At 45.1% G+C, this 20,960-nt stretch overlaps 1 protein-coding gene across 2 annotated transcripts in view; it reads left to right on the top strand.

Moving 5' to 3' along the window:
- Positions 1-20,960, top strand: part of LOC147441804 (D-cysteine desulfhydrase 2, mitochondrial-like) — a 100,623-nt gene that overhangs the window by 55,740 nt on the left and 23,923 nt on the right. For both annotated transcript variants that reach the window (XM_086528197.1, XM_086528196.1), the window contains 2 exons: positions 4,365-4,685; positions 4,849-4,978. In XM_086528197.1, the coding sequence (XP_086384323.1) occupies positions 4,365-4,685; positions 4,849-4,978 (451 nt within the window). The remainder of the gene's footprint in view (positions 1-4,364; positions 4,686-4,848; positions 4,979-20,960) is intronic.

Genomic DNA, 20,960 nt, shown 5'->3' with positions numbered 1-20,960 from the left:
ACTGCTGTGCTGATGTGTACTCTCTCATGTGTTTTGTTTGAGTGTAGGAACTGAAAGACGAAATGACTGCAAGATTTGAGTCTTGAGAATCTATAGACATGATTGCAATAAGAATTAGCTAATCCGACATCAGTGAGGTCCGGGATGGATCTAGATGTGATTGCTAAATACGTTGCCAGGGATCATGGTCTTAGATTTGGAATCAATTTTTATGTGATTGATCTGATGTGAATGTGCACTGACTGTGTGGTCTATGTGCAAGTGCTAGATCTGTGTTGTCTAGTGCGTCGATACTTAAGAGTCAGTGTCTACTGAATTGGTTTATGGCCTCTGTGTGTTTTGCAGGCGTAATCAAGGACGATTACAACTCTTTCAAGAGGGGGGTATGTCACAAATTGATGAAGTGGCATGAATTGTGGACAATAAATTATAGGACTTCCCAATATAAGTTGTTCCAACTTATGGGTAAGTGCCAACGGGGCCTAAGTGACACAAGGCATAAAAAAATTGCAAAGAGTCTGCTGATGTGGTTGGCTGTACGGATGCTCGCGATTTGCGCTGCTGACGTGGCAGACTGTTCCGCGATATGCGTTGGGTTGTTTTAGCGCAAGCTTTTGGCACCAAATGCTTTTTGAACTGAAGCTTTTCATGTAAACTGCTTTTCCAAGCCCAAGGGCCTTTAAATAAGACCCTAGGGCTCTCTTTGGCTCATTCAGTGCTGACGAGACGGTGAGCAAAGGAGAACCAAGGGCACCTGTACTTGCTCAATTATTAATACAAAAAGAAATACCGAAAGGGGCGCCAGTTGGGGCCAATCTTTGTGGGCACGAAACTACGTTGGGCCGTGTCGACTCAATTGAACTGTGACTTAAATTTGTGAAGTGTTTAAAGTGAATCTCTCTCTGGTGTTGCGACAGACTACAGACTTGGGGTGTCCAAGTTTGTTACAACAGAAGGAACTTGTCTTGGAGCCCCACGTGACTCTGCAACATGTGAGTGCTCTCCGCCCTGTTGGGACGCACAAGGGACCTGGGCTTGAGCCTCAACAGGCTCTACTGCACGAGACATTTTCTTTGTCTATTGTGACACTCGTGGCGCTTGCAAAAATTCCATAAACCTAGGATTTGGCACCAACGGAGAAAACACATTCACAGGGGCAACCACCTGTGTCTTGAACGCATCCTCGTCTAGTTGCCAAGTCATATACCCTTGACCTTGTGGAGCATTCAAATCAACAAAAGGTACAGATAGGGGTGGCCGTGAACTCTCACCAACCTTGAACACTGGAGGAGGAACAGCCTGTCTGTCCTATGAAGAGGAACCCTCTTCCCTGGCATCTTTGTCCTGTCAGCCATAGTGTAACTCCGAGTTCCTATGCTCTGTGTCTTCGTCGCAAACCAACCAAGGCTCACTCTTCAAGGAAAAAGTGATTTTGTCTCGACGAGCGACGGAACCATGAAACCGGCCCGTAGGGCGATAAGACTTTAGCTTTCACCCGATCTTTATCATGTTAACTTCATGACACAAAGGAACCTCATGAATAAGCCTGTGACTGGAATTAACACTTCGAACAAACCACGGCCTGGCAGCTAGAGCGCTACCAAGCAGACAACGACACCCTCTAGGCCCCAAAGACTCGCGCCCCTTTTGGTATTTCTTTATTCTTATTGCAAATAAACAATCCGAACACTTTCACCCAACTCTCACCAAGCTGTCCAAACCTGTCCATGGTTGTGATTGCAGATTTTTGACCCAATTTTGCTAGCATAACGGCGCAAAAACCTTTGTAGGTCAAAAGTACACGTCAAGGACACTTTCCCTTGCGTTTGGAAGCTTTCCAGTGAGCTGCAGGTCAATTTCAGCGTGTTATAATTCCCTGTTTTGTCATTGTCAGGTGCCCAATGCCCTGCTTAAGCATCCCAAGGCTTTCCCGAGGCTCCCTTGGCGATGTCCTGCAGTTTAGGTGTGAAACCTTAAAAACCTGTAGAAAAACACAGCAGGCTGTAATTCTCTGTTTTGGATTGTTTTGGATGGAGGGAGCACGTCTACGTGTGTCTCAGGTGCTCCCGCACGCAATGGGACAATTTCCCTTTGAAAGGGACGAGTTTTCAAACGAGAAAACTCTCCGTTTTCGCAATCCTTCGCGTTGGAACTGTGCGTACCTGTGGGGGATTAGCAATTAGCTAATCCGGTTTCTGTACAGAAGGCTATTGCCTTGGCAAACGCACATAAAACCCCATAATTGTACATGGTCATCTGAGAAGCGCAATTAATGGGGCATTACCATATGTGCAAAAGGGAGAGAGGGATGCACAAGAGCAAATCATCGCGCTACATAGAGCAAGGGAGAAGGCACACCTGCACCCACTACTCACACACACACTGTAGTCACTTAATTCCCAAAAATCAGCCCCTCTCATTTTTGGGCGCCCCCAGCTGGGATGAGATGGGATGAGACTGGCATTTCTGTCTCGAGCCGCCATGTGTCCCTTATGCCTCTTTTGAGTTAATTTCCTAGTATCCACCAACTTATAAGTGTCGCGAGGGGCCTAAACGAATTTGAAATGAGCCTAGACATCCTTTTATTGCTCGGATTTCGATGTCGACTGGCCCGCCCATCTCGTGGCGACCTGCCCTTCCGGACTGCCGGTGAAACTCTCGGCCGTAAGTCGTTTCACATTGGCCACACAATGTCTAGCGATGTGTGACTTCAAAAAGAGGGTCCCAAAAATTAAATAAAAATCAAGGGAAAGAAACCAACAACTAAGGTTAGTGGTTGCCACATCCTTGTGACATCGGCCGCCCACTTAATAAATATAAAGCAAAAAAAAGGAGGGCCCCCCCTATTAGGTTGAAAACAACGATCTCTGGCGTTGGTCTCTCTCTCTCTCTCTCTTCCCCCCCCCCCACAATTCTAGTCACACCACGCCATCTGCTATTGTTGGGGGAAAAACACAGGTTGCCCGCCTATTCCTACTGCAGCCAGGAGCCTATAAAAGCATCACTAGCGCCCTCTTTCCTCCCAGTTTTACCAGCTATGCCGTGTCGGAGTGACAAGTGATCGCGGCAAGCTGGAGTACGGAGGTCGCTTTTTTGTATTAGGAGCGATTGGTGAAGTTTGTGCATACACTCTACGATTTGTTACCTTCATGTTTGTGTTTTTGCAGGTACTCCATCTTGAAGGAGCAAGGAGGCTTCGGCCTACTTCCGGAATTTGGAACGGTCTGCAGAGCTTCATGCTCTGAGTACAGACGGGATAGGTATCTGAGTTGAGAGCTAGTCTCTCGGATTTCTCTAACGGGAAGGAAACAACCATCGAGTCTAAGATCTAGAATGGAGGGGTTTCTCTGGTTCTTGTGCTTGTTAAAAGATTCTCCTTGAATAAAGATTCGCTTTAAGGGGGGGACTAGCCCATCTTGTGGTCCCCAATAATGTGTCGGTCTTCTCCCTCGTCTCCTTTGTTCAATACTATAATTATTTTCAGCTGATTGATTATTCGTATGCACTCCTGTTTGTGACAGATGATGACGATGAAGATGGGTTGAAAACTGACAACGCTGGCTGTTTTGAGGGCTAAAATCTGAAAACGCTGATGTGACTGCCTAGATCTGCGATGGTACGGCGAAGTTAGAGCTGAAAACTGAAAATGCTAGGGCTGATCTGGTACTGCGGGTCTGATTTGCTACTGTAGGCTGAGGCTGGGCAAAAACGCCAGGGTGCTGGAGGTGATGGTGGAAAACGCCAGGCTGGAGGGATGCTGCTAGCAAAAACACTAGAGAGCTCTGCATGTTGCTTTTTGCGGGTACTGACTTATGAGACTGGAGATCCCTTGGGTCAGCTTTTATTGCAGGGGATCTGGGTCGAGTAGGGCTGATTTTGACCTCCCACAACTTCATAAATGATTGGCTAAATGTCACCTCACTTACAAGACGTGCTTCCTATGCTAAACTACTTAGGCCAGGGTACTGATGCTATTGTATAGGAACATTGTGCAATGCGAAGGTATGCAATTACACTAGGGTAGGGTACTGAGTGCTATGCTACTGTATAGGAACACTGCAATGAGAGTGTGTGCAACTACTATAAGTGCCTGGACATGCACGTCTTGTGTAGAGGCTCACAAGGGTGCCAAAAGTTAAAACACCTCCTAGGCTGTCCTAAACCCTAGAAGTAGGAGTTAGCTTGTCCACATGCACATAGGGTTTGATGTGCACGTCACACACACACACACTCTCTCTCTCTCTCTCTCTCTCTCTCTCTCATTGTATAGTGTGTGTGCAGGGAGTGTAGATGCTTGCATACAATTGTTTTTCACTATATGATGATTGTCACCAAGCTAAGAAATTGTTTTTGTTCCCTGCCAGCTGTAGCATGTTCAGAAAGTGGCCTGCGTGCTCGTCTCTTACTTCGAGGAGAAAGGCTTTCAGTACCAACTGGGTACAACTTGATATCAGGAATGTATGGAGAGGTGATTTATATACCAAGGTCCGAGTATGCAGAGAGGGATGACATGCTTAGAAAGTACGCAAAAAGTGTTGCTGGAGGAGGCACCGTTGTCCAGATAAAAGACATTCGTGCTAACTTTGATGGTACCTTTGAACAAAGCCAATCAATTGGTATTGGCCAGACCTCCAAAAAGGTGGCTGTAGTCAAAGAGGGCGCAAGTGATGTGATTGCCTTACTTGGTGCTTTACTTTTCTCTATGCTTTGTAACTTTAGATGAAAGCTCCTGAACAAACGCCTTGCTCAAATGTAACCTGGTTTAGAGCAAAAGCTTCAAATTAGAGACTTATCTCTTGACTCTACTGAACATGCAAGTGCTTAGTCAAGGTTTTGTGACTTCGGCAGGATTAATAAGGCTGGTGGATTACTTATCTCAGCCTTGTTTGTTGGGGAGCAATCGAAGACTGCAGCTTGTCATAGATTGTGGCACAGGAACAACAGCAATTGGAGTAGCTCTTGCCATATGGATTCTAAGGTGTGATTGCTTATGAGTTTCCCAGCTTCTTATGAACCTTCTTTTGCAGCTATTAATTTGTTCTTGGGAAATAAAGAGGCTACAGTTTTTTTATCAATTCATTATGAAAAGTTTCTTTGACATGTTATGGACTAGCTTCCCTTCTTGCTTATTGACATGAGGACTGCTTACACCAGTTCATGCTAGTTTTCCTTACAGGGCTTGCAGCATGAACTTTGCAGTAGGGAAGGGAACAAGGGATTAGCTCAAAAAGGTAGAAGGATGGGGAAGACATAGAGGGGGTTTACACACCTATCTTAGAGGGGGTTTACACCCAACTATGCACCTACCTTAGTTGCGCTGAAAGATTTCAATTTTTGAAACAGGGATCTCCAAAAAGTGGAACATGTCAGTTTTTGAAACATGTTTTTTGAGACTTCAGTTAGAATTTATGTATCTAGGTTGTGGTGCTTACGATGCATTGCAGATTGTGACTTATGGTCACAGTTTGGATCGATATTTTGTTATCTGCTTGTACCCTTACCTATCTGGATATTGTGGATTCCGTGTTTTGTGATTCCTTAAATTGCTCACGCTTAAAAGATGGTGCACTTGCTTCGGCTCATTAGTTGTAACCAATCTTTAAAATGATGGTTGCATGAGTGCTTTTGCTTGCAACCCTAGTGTGTTGTCACTACATTGATGCCTATTGGTGAAGTAATGTAATTAATATAATTATGTCATTATGAATGTTACTAATGTCTATCTACCATAAGCACCTAGCCTATCAAGTGGTGTCAAAGCGTTAAGATCCTAGATTAGGCAGAATTACACTCTACGCTAGATCAGTTAGCTCCACATAGCTAATTGATTGAGTCAATTTTCTTTGCATTAGCATACTAGGTTTTCTAAATAATCTCCTGATCATCTTGGTTTGATTCGAAGTGCCCGGGATATGCAGATAGTGCCACTACCTACACTTGGAAGGAGAACATATTGAGAGGGGATTAAGGCTTGACATCAAAATTGCATGGACTCTCTGCCTGGACTTTGAGGTGACACTTTGGAAACTTCATAGGTTTCTAGGCGACACATCCAAAGAACTCTTTTGGGGGCATTTTTGGCTAATTTTGACTTTTCAATACCCAGAAAGTAGGTGCTTCCACCCTTAAGTGCTCGCACATTTTGTCACAGCTTGATAGTGCTCAATTTTATGGCCGATTCATGCAAATAACCCAAGCCTCTTTTCAATCTCTGCAACTGAACCGGTCCCAGTTTACAAGCTTTAGCTCTTGGCTTGCTATTAGGTTTCCCAATCAGCTGTATTAAGGATGAACCATGCCAAGTAGAGCTTGGCAGCCATAGCTTATTTTCAACATGTTGAAAGAGAGCTATGCAGAAATGTTCAGCCAAGAGGGAGATTTAACCAGCCAGCACTTTTAATCGGTAGATTCAGTGTCTCGGAAGATATGATTTTAGGGATTGACAGAATCTGTTGGTAGTGCTTGAACTCTCAGTTGTGGAGAAGATTGAAACCTTTTGGTTGGTGCAAGCATAGTCGCAAGGGACGCGTTTGGGGACGGGGAACGGGGCTCAAATGGATTTTTAGTGTAAAAGAGAGGGTGGGACGGCAAGTGGGGACGGGAAGCCCAAAAATGGGCTTCCCCTGTGACTATGGGTGCAAGGCATAAAGTTGGCAAGAACTTTCTAAAAAGGTACACATCAGAATTTGATACAAACTCAGATTCAGTGAGGGATCTTCTAGACTTCGATTGAGTGGAGATGTGGAGCTACTTGAAGTTTGCATGGGAGGAGGGCGATTGGCCAGATAGTCCTCAGTGAGAACATATCTTGTCTTAGAGTCTACAGTTATGAGGAGCTTCTCATTGTGGAGCTCAATAGGGATTCGGCGGTTGAATCCAGTGCAGTGTTTGCTGGATAAGGGGAGCAACTTCAGTCTCCATATAGATCAACCGTATTGGAAAGGAAAGTTTTATGGTTAAGTCTTTTTAGCGTAATCATGTGTACTGTGGGTGATAGTAATGTGCCTAGGGAATTCTATGCATTGATTGAACATAGATGATTGCTGTTTCAAATGTCACGTGCACATCTAACCCTTTGTGCATGTGGACAAGCTACTTCAAGTCCAGGATTCATGTCAGTTTAGGAAGTATTCTGGCACCTTTGCGAGCCTGTTCGCAGGCATGTCCAGGCACTTAGAGTAGTTGCATATCCTCTAGTTGCACAGAGCATGATCATCAGCATGATAGTCAATACCCATCATGAGCATTTTTCAGTGCACAGAACCCATTTTCCCTATTTTATCCATTTCACTTATTATTAATAACTGACTTTGTTGGGAAACTGGGTAGGGAAACTCTGCTAAGCTGGTCTATATAAAAACCTAGCGCTAGCACTTCCTGGCAGAAGAGGCAGCAGAAGTTCCCACAACTTGCAATACACCTTCTCAGAAAGACCTGCAGGATACCCTAGCATTTTCAGCCACCAAGACCCTCTTGCGTTTTTCATTAGCAGAATCAGCCTAGCGTTTGCTTTAGCAGATTCAGGCGTTTTTCATCATTAGATACCAGATCAGCCCTGTCGTTTTGCAGACTGCAGATCAGGCCTAGCGTTTTTGCACCTTGCAGCAGATAGCATCAGCGTTTTGCAGTTTTCCGGCGACAGATTAACCCCTAGCATCAGCGTTTTCAGTTTTCAGCATTTAACACCGCAAGATCAGCCCCTAGCTTCGCAGATCTCACCTACCAGCAGGAGATTCTTGCCGCACGGTCAGATCAGCCAGCGTTTTCAGTTTCAGCCCGCTGTCCGCAGATTTCAGCATCTACGTTTTCAGCGCATCGTCGTCCTTGCCGACACAGTGTCAGAATTCAGCAGTTAGCAGATTTGCAGATTTCAGCCCGTCTCGTCGTCGTCATCATTGTCGTCGACATCGTCGGCAAGTCCATTGCGTCTAGACCATTGTACCAGATTTGTGCAATCAATAGCATAGACCTCTCTCGCCATAGAGAGGGGGGCCCTTGGAAGAGGGTTTGAGAACCGTTTGGTGTCGTATTCTTCTCTCTCTCTCTCTCTCTCTCTCTCTCTCTCTCTCCTCTCAGCACCTTCATTCACAGTGTCATTCACTTTGTTTGTGATCATTGCACTCTCTCACTAAAGGAACGGAAGGCTCTCCCTTTTTAAGTAAAAGGAACGGAAGGCTCTCTCCCTTACGGAAGGCTCCCCCTTCTGTAAGTAAAAGGAACCCTTGAGCACAGCTCGAAGCTCTCATCTTGAGCAAAGTTCAACATTCACTTTCGTTGCACCTTACATTGGTATAAGAGCTTTGACAGTGTTCTGTATCACTCAAGGAAAGAACTACAAGATTTTTTTTTTGCTTGTTGCGGTCGCATGTAACCCAAGTCCACTTGGGCGTGTCGATTCCTAATCGTGTTTTTGAAGAGTGACAGGTAACCCAAGAAAGAGGGATTGTCTGGCCTCCCCTTGTTCCTCCTTTTACTCATTGAGAGCGGACCGTGCACTTAGTGGCCGGCCAATCGACGTGAGGTGGGAAAAAGCAACCTTGGTGTGAGCGCAAGGCTGCCAAGGGGTGCGCCCACAGGGAAGAGTAGAGCCTGGGTAAGAGAAAAGGCTTGGTATAAGAGCTTTGACAGTGTTCTGTATCACTCAAGGAAAGAACTACAAGATTTTTTTTTTGCTTGTTGCGGTCGCATGTAACCCAAGTCCACTTGGGCGTGTCGATTCCTAATCGTGTTTTTGCACCTTACATTGGTATAAGAGCTTTGACAGTGTTCTGTATCACTCAAGGAAAGAACTACAAGATTTTTTTTTTGCTTGTTGCGGTCGCATGTAACCCAAGTCCACTTGGGCGTGTCGATTCCTAATCGTATTTTTGAAGAGTGACAGGTAACCCAAGAAAGAGGGATTGTCTGGCCTCCCCTTGTTCCTCCTTTTACTCATTGAGAGCGGACCGTGCACTTAGTGGCCGGCCAATCGACGTGAGGTGGGAAAAAGCAACCTTGGTGTGAGCGCAAGGCTGCCAAGGGGTGCGCCCACAGGGAAGAGTAGAGCCTGGGTAAGAGAAAAGGCTTCTCTAACATAGATTGCAAGCTAAAGAAAGAACTCAAGAACCTCAAGAACCTCAAGAACTCAAGAACCTCAAGGACCCAAGAACCTTAAGAACCCAAGTTCCTCGAGAACTTAAGTACCCAAGATCTTCGTGTATGGTCATCACTCGAAGTGGAATGGATACTTTGCGTGAAGGTGATGAGCATGGAGGTGGTGAAGAAGAATTTCCCCCACCAAGAGGTTTTTCTGACCCTCCCCTCTTCCCCATCTACGCGACGGTTTGCACCAAATCCTATGGAGGCTTTGGTCAAGGACATGATGCTACAACAAGAGGCACAACGCGCCACCTTGGATCGCGAGCATGATCAATCGTACTTGGCGGCCGAGGAAAGAAAGGCAGACTTGGATTGCGAGCGCGAAGAAAGACGGTTAGCCTTGGAGTGTGAGCGTGAGCAAGCGCGCTTGGCTGCCGAAGAAAGAAGGGTAGCCTTGGGGAGTGTGAGTGTGAGCAAGTGCCCTTGGTGGCCGAAGAAAGACGAGCGGCCTTGGAATTAGAACGTGAGGCGCAAAGAGACCAATGCATGCAAGAGTTGGTCCTATAGGTACTCACCTCGAAGTTTGAGCCACTCAAGGACGTGGGCGAATCGTCAGGTAGCACAAGTCGAGAAGCGGATTCCAACAACTCCTTCATTGAGAAGTTGACGTTCGGTATGTATGAAGGTAAGATGGATGCAACTATTATTCACTCTTGGTTGCATCAATTTAATGCTTACTTTGCGACAACCAAGAAAACAGGAAATAGCAAGGTTTTGACGGCATCCATGTACCTTGCCGGTGATGCCCTTAATTGGTATCACGCATGGCAAGAGGCACAATTGACCGCGCACCTAGAGGAAGCCGAAGAAGGCGTGCCCCTTTCCTTCAATTGGGCCGACTTCCAAGACAAGCTCAAGGCGCGGTTTATGCAACCTCAATACCTAGCACGGTTGAAAGACGATTGGCGCGGTATCAAGCAAAATTGTATGCCAGTTATGTCTTTCTCTAATCATGTTTTGTAGCTCGGCACCCAATTACGCAAATCGGATGATGAGCGCAAAGAGGCATTCCTTTACGGATTGGACGAGTATATCAAGTTTGATGTCGAAGTACTCGATCCAATTGAGCTCAACAAGGCGGTAGCGATTGCTCTCGCACAGGAGATGAAGCACAACAAAGGAAAGCCTAAGGAGAACAAGTCTTCTCACAGTACCTCTCAGACTCCTTAGAACCCACAGAATGGTAAGAACAGTAATTCTTCTAGCTAATCTTCCTCTAATCCTTCGGAAAAGAACTCTCAAAATGAATCTAAGGGTAAAGCTGCTAAACCTAAGCTAACCCCGGATGAAAAAGCCGCAAAAGGAGTTATAGAAGGATACATAACGGCAGAAGAACAACTAAGGAAGGTCGTTGTTATCAATGTCACGTCAAGGGTCACATTAAGGCGGCTTGTCCTAAGACAACCCCACCTAAAGAACCTAAAACACCAACAGCTACCACAAGCACGTTAATGAACCAATATGAGTTTGCACATGTTTCTGACACACACATTGATGAATCTCTCTTTAAGTGTTATGGTCATGTGAAGGGTCAGCGTTTTGTCATATTGTTTTAATCAAGCAATATGCATGATGTGATTGGTACCTCTTGTAGAGAGAGCCCGCCTATTGATTAGCTAGACAACTCCTCTCGAAGTGTCGGGCTTTGCTCTTGGTATGGACTCTCTCATCACGCAAGAGTACCTTGATGTGTTATTCAGTGTTCAACAAGCTGCCTTCCGTAGAAAATTTGTCGTGTCTCGTCTCTCAAGATGTGATACGATTTTGGGTATTAGATGGTTTCGTGAGCATAACCCTCTCATTGATTGGGCGGACAATATTCTCACTCTAAATGCCAAAAGTGACTCTCCCATAATCATTCGTGGTGAGGAGGGTCTGCATTCTTTGCCTTTCATTTCTCATGTGCAGGCGAAGCGTGAATTACGAAGAAGAGCACACGCAACATTCATTTATGGCTCTCCAGTTACTCAGAGTATTCAGGCTCCTGATAGGTATTCAGTTTTGTTTACCAAGTTTAAGCATCTCTTTTTGCAGGATGATCTTCCACCCCGTCTTCCTCCCGAGCGGTCAGAGGACCATCGCATCGAACTGACGAAGGGGGCACAACCTGTCAATAAGGCTCCCTACCGTTTGAACAAGACTCGGGAAGAAGAGTTAGAACGGCAACTCACAGAGTTGGTGGCCAGAGGATTCATATGTCCTAGTGTAAGTCCTTTTGCTGCTCCTATTTTGTTTGTCCGCAAGAAGGATGGTTAGTCTCGTTTGTGTGTTGATTACAGGGCATTGAACAAGATGACCGTCAAGAACAAGTTTCCGATGCCTTGCATTGAGTATACCCTCGATAGGCTCAATGGGAAAAGGTTTTTAGTAAGGTCGATCTCAAAAGTGGATACCATCAGGTAAGGGTATTCAAAGGCGACATCTGTAAGACTGCTTTTCGCACCAAGCGAGGGCAATGGGAGTATGTGGGCATGCCTTTTGGATTGACAGGTGCCGTGAGTATTTTTAACGGTCTCATGGAAGGCCGTTTTGGCGATATAGTTGGTGTATGTGTGTTCATCTTTCTTGATGATATCTCATTTTTTTGGCATCGTGGGAACAACATGAAAAGGATGTAGAGAGGGTATTAACCCGTTTGGATGAGTGTCAGCTGTACATTGCAGCTAAGAAATCTGAGTTTTTTCTCATTGAAATTACTTATCTGGGTTATATCATTTCTGCAGAAGGCGTCAAGCTAGATCCCGTGAAGGTAAAACAGGACGTAATTGGGATTTTCCCAAGACTGCATATAATGTGCGTTCTTTTCTTGGTTTATGTCAAGCATATAGTTCACACATAGAGAATTTTGCACGGATTGCCGCACCCATAACAAATGTTTTAAAAGGGGTAAAGACTCGCCAATAGCGCGTGGATTTGCGTGAGGCAGTCATTGCGGCTTTCGCAGTTCTCAAGGTTGCGGTGACAGAAGCGCCGTGTCTTATCCTTACCTCTTCGGATGACCTCTTTGAGGTATGGATGGACGCGAGCAATGTCGCCATAGGCGCTGTGCTTCAGCAGCATGGCCGTCCAGGTGATTCCTTAGTTGGAATCTAAATAGTGCAGAAAAGAACTATTCAGTTTATGATAAAGAACTTTTGTCTGTCATTCACTCTCTTAAGCATTGGAAGCATTTTCTGTATAGTAGAGAGTTGACAGTTCGCACAGATCACCAAGCTCTCAAGTGACTCCAGTCTATGTCTTGTGCACATTGGAGTGATCGCCAAGCACGGTGGTCACAATTTTTTGAGTAATTTGGAGGTTTGATTGAGTATGTGCCTGGAAAAGCTAACCCTGTTGGATATGCGTTAAGTCGCAAAAAGGACTGATCCTGGCTCTTGAGTCAAGATCCACAGTTTCTCTTCAGGGTGTGTCTTTCGACAGCATGAAGAACCAGTACGCAGATTCCAAGTTTGGTAAGCAATGGTTGCAGGCTCTTGCTTCCCAAGGGCCTAACAACTATCTCATTCGTGAAGTTTTGTTGTATTTTTGTCACCGTCTGAGTGTTGCACTCTCTCAAGACAACCATATTGCACGATGCACATGACTCTCATGGGTGGGCACAAGGGAATGAACACCACCCTGGAAAAAATAGAAAGATTCTTTTATTGGCCTAAAATGCAAAAGGATGTGTTTTGTTATGTGACACAGTACACTATTTGTCAAAAGGTAAAAGCTCCTCGGGGTAAGCAGCAAGGCCTCTTGCTTCCGTTGCCTATTCCCGATGGACCTTTTCAGGATATTTCCATGGATTTTGTGACTAACCTTCCACCTAGTTTGCATTCAAAGAACACTCAATGTTTGACAACTGTTGACCGTTTCAACAAGTTTTGCATGTTGATGCCTTGTAAGGCCACAATCACCGCACAAGATGTAGCACAGTTGTTCATTAAGCATTGGTACCCCCTTTGTGGTTCGCCAAAGTCGATTGTTTCAGATAGGGATGTTAAGTTCACGTCCAATTTTTGGCGCGCACTCTTTGGAAATTTTGCACTAAGTTGAATTTTTTATCGGTTTTTCATCCACAGTCAGATGGTCAAACAAAGATTTACAATCAGTTGGCTTTTGATGTTTTGAAGTCTTATGTGCATGATCAGCAGCCATTGTAAGATCTATCTCGCATTGGTTCAGGCTATTTTGAATGACTCTTTTTCCTCTACCATTGGTCGAACTCCGTATGAGGCAGCTTTCGGCCGTTCGTTCCAGTTACTTTTGACTCGCTCGGTTAGTCAAATGCCATGCCAATGCTGAAAGTAAGTCTCGTTGGATGAGATTTCTGAGAGTGTGAAGCTTCGACTAAGCAAGGCTCAGGAGTCTTACTCACGACAGGCTAACAAGCATCGTCAGTTTACTTCCATTAAAAAGATGAATGAGGTTTTGATGAAATTGCAAAACTCATGGTCAATGCACACGTTTTCCATGTTTCTTGGTTGAAAGTGTTTCAAAGGACACCTCCAAAGGATGTTTCCGAAGAAGAAGAGCCGGAGATCATCGATGAAGCTGAAGTCATGGAGCCGGAGCAAGTGTTGTTGCATCGGTTTCGCCATGGCTCAAAGAAGCAAGTAAGACAATACTTTTTGAAGTTCAAGGATCAAGGAACCCACGAGGCAGGGTGGGTCGATGAAGAGTTTTTCAAAGACTACCCAGAAATGTTGACAGACTACAAGAAAGCCATGCAGCTCAGTACCAGTACCTCACTTTAAAAAGGAGGGATGTCATGTGCACATCTAACCCTATGTGCATGTGGACAAGCTACTTCAGGTCCAGGGTTCAAGTCAGCTTAGGAAGTGTTCTGGCACCTTTGTGAGCCTGTTCGCAGGCTGTGCATGTGCAGGCACTTAGAGATAGTTGCATATCCTCTGGTTGCACAGAGCATGATCATCAACATGACAATCAGTACCCATCATGAGCATTTTTCAGGGCACAGAACCCATTTTCCCTATTTTATCCATTTTTCACTTATTATTAATAAGTGATTTCGTTGGGAAACTGGGGAGGGAAACTTTGCTAAGCTGGTATATATAAAAACCTAGCGCTAGCACTTTCTGGCAAAAGAGGCAGCATAAGTTCCCACAACTTGCAGTGCACCTTCTCAGCAAGATCGGCAGGATACCCTAGCGTTTTCAGCCAACAAGACCCTCTGGCATTTTTCATCAATAGAATCAGCCTAGCGTTTGGTTTAGCAGATTCAGCCTGGCGTTTTTCATCTGCAGATACCAGATCAGCCCTTGCGTTTTGCAGACTCTAGATCAAGCCTAGCGTTTTTGCACCTTGCACGGTGACAGATCAACCCCTAGCATCAGCGTTTTCAGTTTTCAGCATTTAGACACCGCAAGATCAGCCCCTAGCCTCGCAGATCTCACCTACCTACAGCAGATCCTCGCCGCACGGTCAGGTCAGCCAGCGTTTTTAGTTTCAGCCCGCTGTCCGCAGATTTCAGCATTTGTGTTTTCAGTGCATCGCCGTCCTCGTCGACACAGTGTCAGAATTCAGCAGTTAGCAGGTTTGCAGATTTCAGCCCCTAGCGTTTTTAGATTTCAGCCCGTCTCATTGTTGTCATCTTTGTTGTCGACATCGTCGGCAAGTCCATTGCATCTAGACCATTGTACCAGATTTATGCAATCAATGGCATAGACCTCTCTCGCCATAGAGAGGGGGGCCCTTGGAGGAGGGTTTGAGAACCGTCTGGTGTCATATTCTTCTCTCTCTCTCTCTCTCTCTCTCTCTCTCTCTCTCTCTTCAGTCTCAGCACCTTCATTAACAATGTCATTCACTTTGTTTGTGATCATTGCACTCTCTTACTAAAGGAACGGAAGGCTCTCCCTTCCGTAAGTAAAAGGAACCCTTGAGCATAGTTTGGAGCACTCATCTTGAACAAAGTTCTGTTGAGATGGGCTATGGCGGGTGTTGGCGGTGAGGTGCCATGCTCTGGAGATAGCGCAACAGAAACGAAAAAAAGAGAGAGAGAGAGAGAGAGAGAGAGAGAGAGAGAGAGAGAGAGAGAGCTTGAAAAAGAGAACCAAAATTGCATGCTTTGATTAAAATTTCTTGTAAAATTAACCTTACATATAAAGGCCAAATATTGCCATGCATAACGAGACTCCAACTGAAGCTACCTGCATGCTCCATAAAGGGAGTTTCCCACAGGCTAGACGCACAAGGGCTTGTATACCCAACGATCCCCCCCTCAAGCCCAAACCACTGACAATGGACTCGACAATGGACTCGAGACATACCATGGTAGAGTTCAATCACCTGAAACCATGAGTAGAAGTCCCCCCCTTGACTATAGCATAGGTGTGTGTGTGTACTTTCCTCAAAACAACCATCAATGTGAGACATACCAGAACCCGACCAAACAACAAAGGGTGGTCTTACCACTTTTATTTGTGGCAGTGTCTACAACCCGTACAATTTTGACATGATGACAACTGACAAGCATGACAATAACTGACAACAAATAATGTAAAAGGAGGCTTTGAATACAAGTTAATGATGGTTTTGACAATAGACAAAAGCTGACAAAACTATGACACTAAACTGGCAAAAAAATAGTTGGTGAAAAAATTTGTACTGTAGGCTCGAAGGAGATCTTTATGTGTAGTATCTGTTGAGGTATCTCTTGGTTCTTGAAGCAAATCTTCTTTGAAAAGAGTCGGCAATTGCCTTAGGGACAGAGCTTGCTTTGCATGCATTTGAATCTTGTCCATGCCGGCCGGCGTGTTGAGAAGTCCTTGGGTAGGTCGCAGATACCGCCAATGGTATTTTGAAACCCTGCACCTTGCCATGGCTTGCCCAAGGTGGCATCTCCCATAGCCCACCTATCAAGTTCAACAATCCCTCTTCTAATGCATCAAGAGTTCCATTTGGATGAGATGACTAGGTAGAAGATTATTCTAATGCATCAAGAGTTCCGAAATGGATGAGATGACTAGATGGACTATTTGCATGAATATTCAGTGTGAGGTATGTGGATGTAGCTTTGTTATCCGAAATCTAGTGTGGATTAGGATATGTGCTAGTGCATGCTTTGTGAATTTACTGTCGTCGTGTGGAGATGGTCATTGGCATGCTTGCATTGAGTAAGTGTCTTCTGAATTCTGGTTTTCTATCTATTCTGCAGGTGTGGCCGGGGGCGATCATTATTCTTAAAGGGGGGGTGGGGGTGGGGGGGGTATATGTCACAAAGTGATGATGTGACGTACATTGGCCAAAACAAGAAGAGAAAAGGAAGTGCCAAGTTGAAACAGGACCGAACTGGAGGATCAAAAGCAGAATACTGTGTCAAAGGTGCAACAAAAAAAGTGAATCGGATGACATGAAGTCTGCAACTGCGAGCAAACGTCCTCTCGAACACGGGCAGCCACCGAACCTTGGACTGATTAAAGACTTATGAGTTCTATGGGTAGGATGTATGAGGATACCATAACTATGGGCTCTATTAACTATTATAGAGTTGTCATATACATGTAGGATGATGGGTCTGACTGAAACTGTTAGTTCCGATATACTGGGGTGCCTACAAGATCTTAGAAAGAAAATCTGCAGGTATTTATTAGACATTTCAAAATGATTCAGTGATGTTGTCATCTGGTTTGTTGGCTGAGTTTGGAAAAGTGTGAAAGGGCTGGCCTTAAGTTTCAACAAGTAGTGCTGTGGGTGAAAAGGAGCTTAAGAATGAAATATGTGGAAGCATGCGGTGCCTCATCTGCTGTGAAAACAGGGTCAACGCAAGAGTGCTGCCCCAAAGAGCCCGGGGAGCTGGGTTATGCAGAGGGGACCACTCGAATAGGCTGTCAAGAGGCACCTCATTCACCTTGAAAAGCCCATTTGATGTGATAGTCATGATGGCCAATATCTGCAATGTCAAACACCTGTGTTAGGTGCAGCGGAAGTGTCACAACCCAGTGACGTGGCATAACCCTAGGGTCACAGACCGGACACACACACACACACTCTCTTGCAGGGGCAGAAGCTCCCGGATTTTCCGTCGAATACTGACGTGGCACTACCGTACGGACATTTCCGGATTTTACGGCGCGTTTTACGGGACTAATGATGTGGCAACATCGTACGGATTTTGGCAGCTTTGCTCTAAGCAATGTGGCCTGCTTTATCCTACACAATTAGCAAGAGAGAGAGGGCTTTATGTGAATTGCTTTATTTTTGAAAGCTTTTGGGCCAGCTTTTGGGGCTCTGCTTTTGGCATCCCTTGTAACTCTTTATAAGTATAGTTGGGCTCCCACTTCTCAGAGCATCTGGAGGCAGAGTCTGAGAGTGAGACCCGCCCACTCCCTCGTACTTTCAGTTGCAGAGTAGTACAAAAAGAAATACCGAAAGGGGTGCCAGTCTTTGGGCCAACATCTCCAGGCACGGAACTCCGCCGGGCCGTGTCGAATCAATTGTGAATTGTGAACTGTTTTGAAGTGAATTCTTGCCGTGTCGCGGTAGAATCTTGACTTGGAGTGTCCAAGTTTGTTACAGTGGTATCAGAGCATAGCCGATTTCTCTTCTACTGGGAAATCTGATCCTTTTTACGTAGCACTTATGGATTCAGACAGAGATCAATCGACTTCCTCTGCATCTGGAGTTGCGGGAAGAGATCACACAGAAGATTCTCACGAGGAGTATGGCCCGCCTCGGCCTACTCAGGTGGAGATTGAAGAGATGGAGCGTCGACGATTGATTGACGATGCAACAAAGATGATGATAAATTTTGCGAAGGATCCGAAATTTGCAAAATTTATGACCAAGACCTTCTTCGACGAGGTGCACTCACAGTGGCGGCAAACCAGAGAACCACCCCTCAAACCGGCACTCAAGAAACCTCCTACTCCAAGGATGTTTACAGAGTAAGAATTAGAAGAGGTGGTTGATACACGGATTTCTCAGCTTTTTGACCCACAGAACAAAGCCGAAAAGCCCGACAAAAAGCAGAAGAAAGACACTGACTTCCCCGGTTATTTGGGTCGTCAGTCTACATTTGCCTCGACAAGAAAGCAAAAGAAGCATGTGCGATTTGAAGGAGTACCCAGTTCTTCTTCTTCTTTTTCTTCTGAGAGTTCTTCTAGCTCCTCTGACTCGAGCGAAGAAGAGAGAAAAGGGAAAAAGCGAAGCAAAAAGCAAAGCTTCGGAAAGGGCAAGAAAAAGGCAAAGAAGCCTAAATCTTGCCAAGTTGTTGACAGTTCTACAGAGGGCTCATCTTCGGATAGTTCGAACTCTGACGACAACAGCTTTTATGCAAGGAAGAAGAATTTTTATAAAGCCAGCCAGTATGATTTTCTGGAGGATAAAAACTAGAAAGTTCGAGAGTTTAAAGAAGGTGGACAGTCAATTAAATTTGACACGTTTTCTGGAAATCGAGATGCTTCGAAGGCTTTGGCCTTCATACAGCAATTTGACATAGCTTTCTCTGGATGGCGTTACTCAGAGTGCTCCAAGATTTGGAGGGCTACCTCTTACTTCAAGGGAAATGCTCGAACTTGGTGGTCCACGCTTCTATTGATCAAGACAGCGCCAGTTAAATGGTTGAAATTTAAAAGGCTTTTTATTTCTTCTTGGTTGACTCGGGAGTACGAATACGACATACGAACTGCTTGGAACCATCTTTGAATGACCAAGAAGGATACATTGGACGCATATTGCGAGAGATTCTGGAGCTCTTTTCTACCAGCCTCTTCATTTAAGAAGATCTCGTTCAAAGAGCAGATTGAGCGGTTTACCTTGGGACTTCCTACAGAGATCCGAGATCACTGCTTAGAGCAAAAGTCAGATTCCATTCAGGAACTGATGAGTCATGCGAAACGGGGTTTTGCCATTCATTCAGGCAGTTTGACCTAGCCCACAGATGAAATTATGACGCAAAGAACCGAACAGACTTCGAAAAATGAAAGTAGAAAGAAGAAGAGAAACCCAGAAAAGAAAGAAAAGAATGCATGACCCAAGCTTACTCTTCGAGAGAGAGCTTTCTACATCAAAGAGGGGAAGTGCCTTGGATGCGGGGAAACGGGGCACATCTCCGCGAAGTGCCCTAAAAAGGCACCGAAAGAACAGAACGACAAAGATGAAGACAGACATGAGGGTTTGAAAGCAGCTGAGGAACGTGGACAAAAAAGGCAAGATGAAAGCAGGACTGGTTCCAGATTGCATGGGTATCGACCCAAGCACGATTGACGAGAGTACATAAATTTGCCGAGCTTGGGGCAAAGTGAAAGACCAAGAAGCCCTGATCTTCTTTGATGCTGGAGCCAAGGCCAACTTCATTTCACCTGAATTGGCGGTGCGGCTCAAGATCACACCCGATCGGATGGGCACCCGACAGGGACATAGCCATTACACCTGTCATTGGAAAACTTCGGTTGCATTGTCAGGGGTATTTGGGGCACGAGGACTTCTTCATAATGCCCTTGGAAGGTTGTGATGTCCTCCTGGGAATTCCCTGGTACCATAAGAACAACGCCATGGTCGACTATCGGGCGAGAAAAGCGACTTTGACTACAGAGAAGGGCCGAACTATTGTACTTGATGTAAAACTTAAGGGCGAGTTTGTCCCTATTGTATCAGCTTCTGCCGTTTCAAAATTATTGAAATCCAGTCTGTTTGTTTACTCGATCTTTTTGAAAGAGTTGAATGATGAGAATAGGACAAATATGCTTGAACTTGATAAAGAATGCCAAGATTTTCTCCACACTCATGCCGATTGCTTTTCAGAGGGCCTGCCAGGCAAGTTACCACCCGCTTGTCCTGAGGATCATACCATTGATTTGATACTTGGAAGCACACCACCGAACTGGCCACCTTACTGTGTGAGCCGAGCCTAGAATGAAGAGATTATGAACCAAGTGAATGACCTCTTGGAGAAAAGTCTTGTCCAGCCTAGTACTTCACCATACTGCTCTCCAGTGTTGTTGGTTTTGAAAAAAGACGGATCTTGGAGAAGTGCATCGATTATAGAGCTCTCAACAAAATCACCATCATGAACAGATTTCTGATTCCTAGGATCGATGATATTCTTGATTGACTACAGGGATCCTTGTGTTTTAGAAGGATCGATTTGAAGAGCGGATATCATCACATGTGAATCGCGCTGGGCGATGTCTACAAGACAGCTTCTCGGACGACTTTTGGGTTATTTGAGTTTTTGGTAATGCCTTTTGGCCTAACCAATGCTCCAGCGACATTTAACCGGATGATGGACATGATTTTTCGAGAGTACAGACTATTTTTTGGTACTTTCTTTGACAACATTATTGTTTTCTCCAAGGATGAGGCAGAACACAGAGAACATTTGCTACAGGTCTTTCACGCATTACGAGATCACAAGTTGGTGATTAATGCTAAGAAAAGTGAATTTTACCTACCCGAGATACACTTTTTGGGACACATTGTCTCAGCAGTAGGAGTGCACATGGACCCGGCCAAGATAGAGACTATCTGTGATTGGCCCGATTTGAAGAATGTCCATGAAGTTAGAAGCTTCTTGGGCTTGTGTTCGTAATATAGATGGTTCATTAGAAAGTTTGCAGAGGTTGCTTCCCCTTTGCATATTTTGACACAGAAAGGAGTCCCTTTCTCGTGGGGACCCACAGAGGTGACTGCCTTTCAGACAGTGAAAGAGAAATTGACTACAAGACCAGTTTTGACTTTGCCGGACTTGCAGAAGTCATTTGAAGTATACTGTGATGCTTGTGGTCGTAGTTTGGGTGCGGTCTTAATGCAAGAAGGCCATGCCATTTGTCACAAGGCAGGCTGTCACCAGCGTGTGACTACTATCTATCCTTTTTGTT

The sequence above is a fragment of the Adiantum capillus-veneris genome, chromosome 14 (genome assembly GCF_014529385.1).
Source record: "Adiantum capillus-veneris isolate H3 chromosome 14, ASM1452938v2, whole genome shotgun sequence".
NCBI lineage: Eukaryota > Viridiplantae > Streptophyta > Polypodiopsida > Polypodiales > Pteridaceae > Adiantum > Adiantum capillus-veneris.
This window is presented reverse-complemented; position numbering and strand designations above follow the sequence as displayed.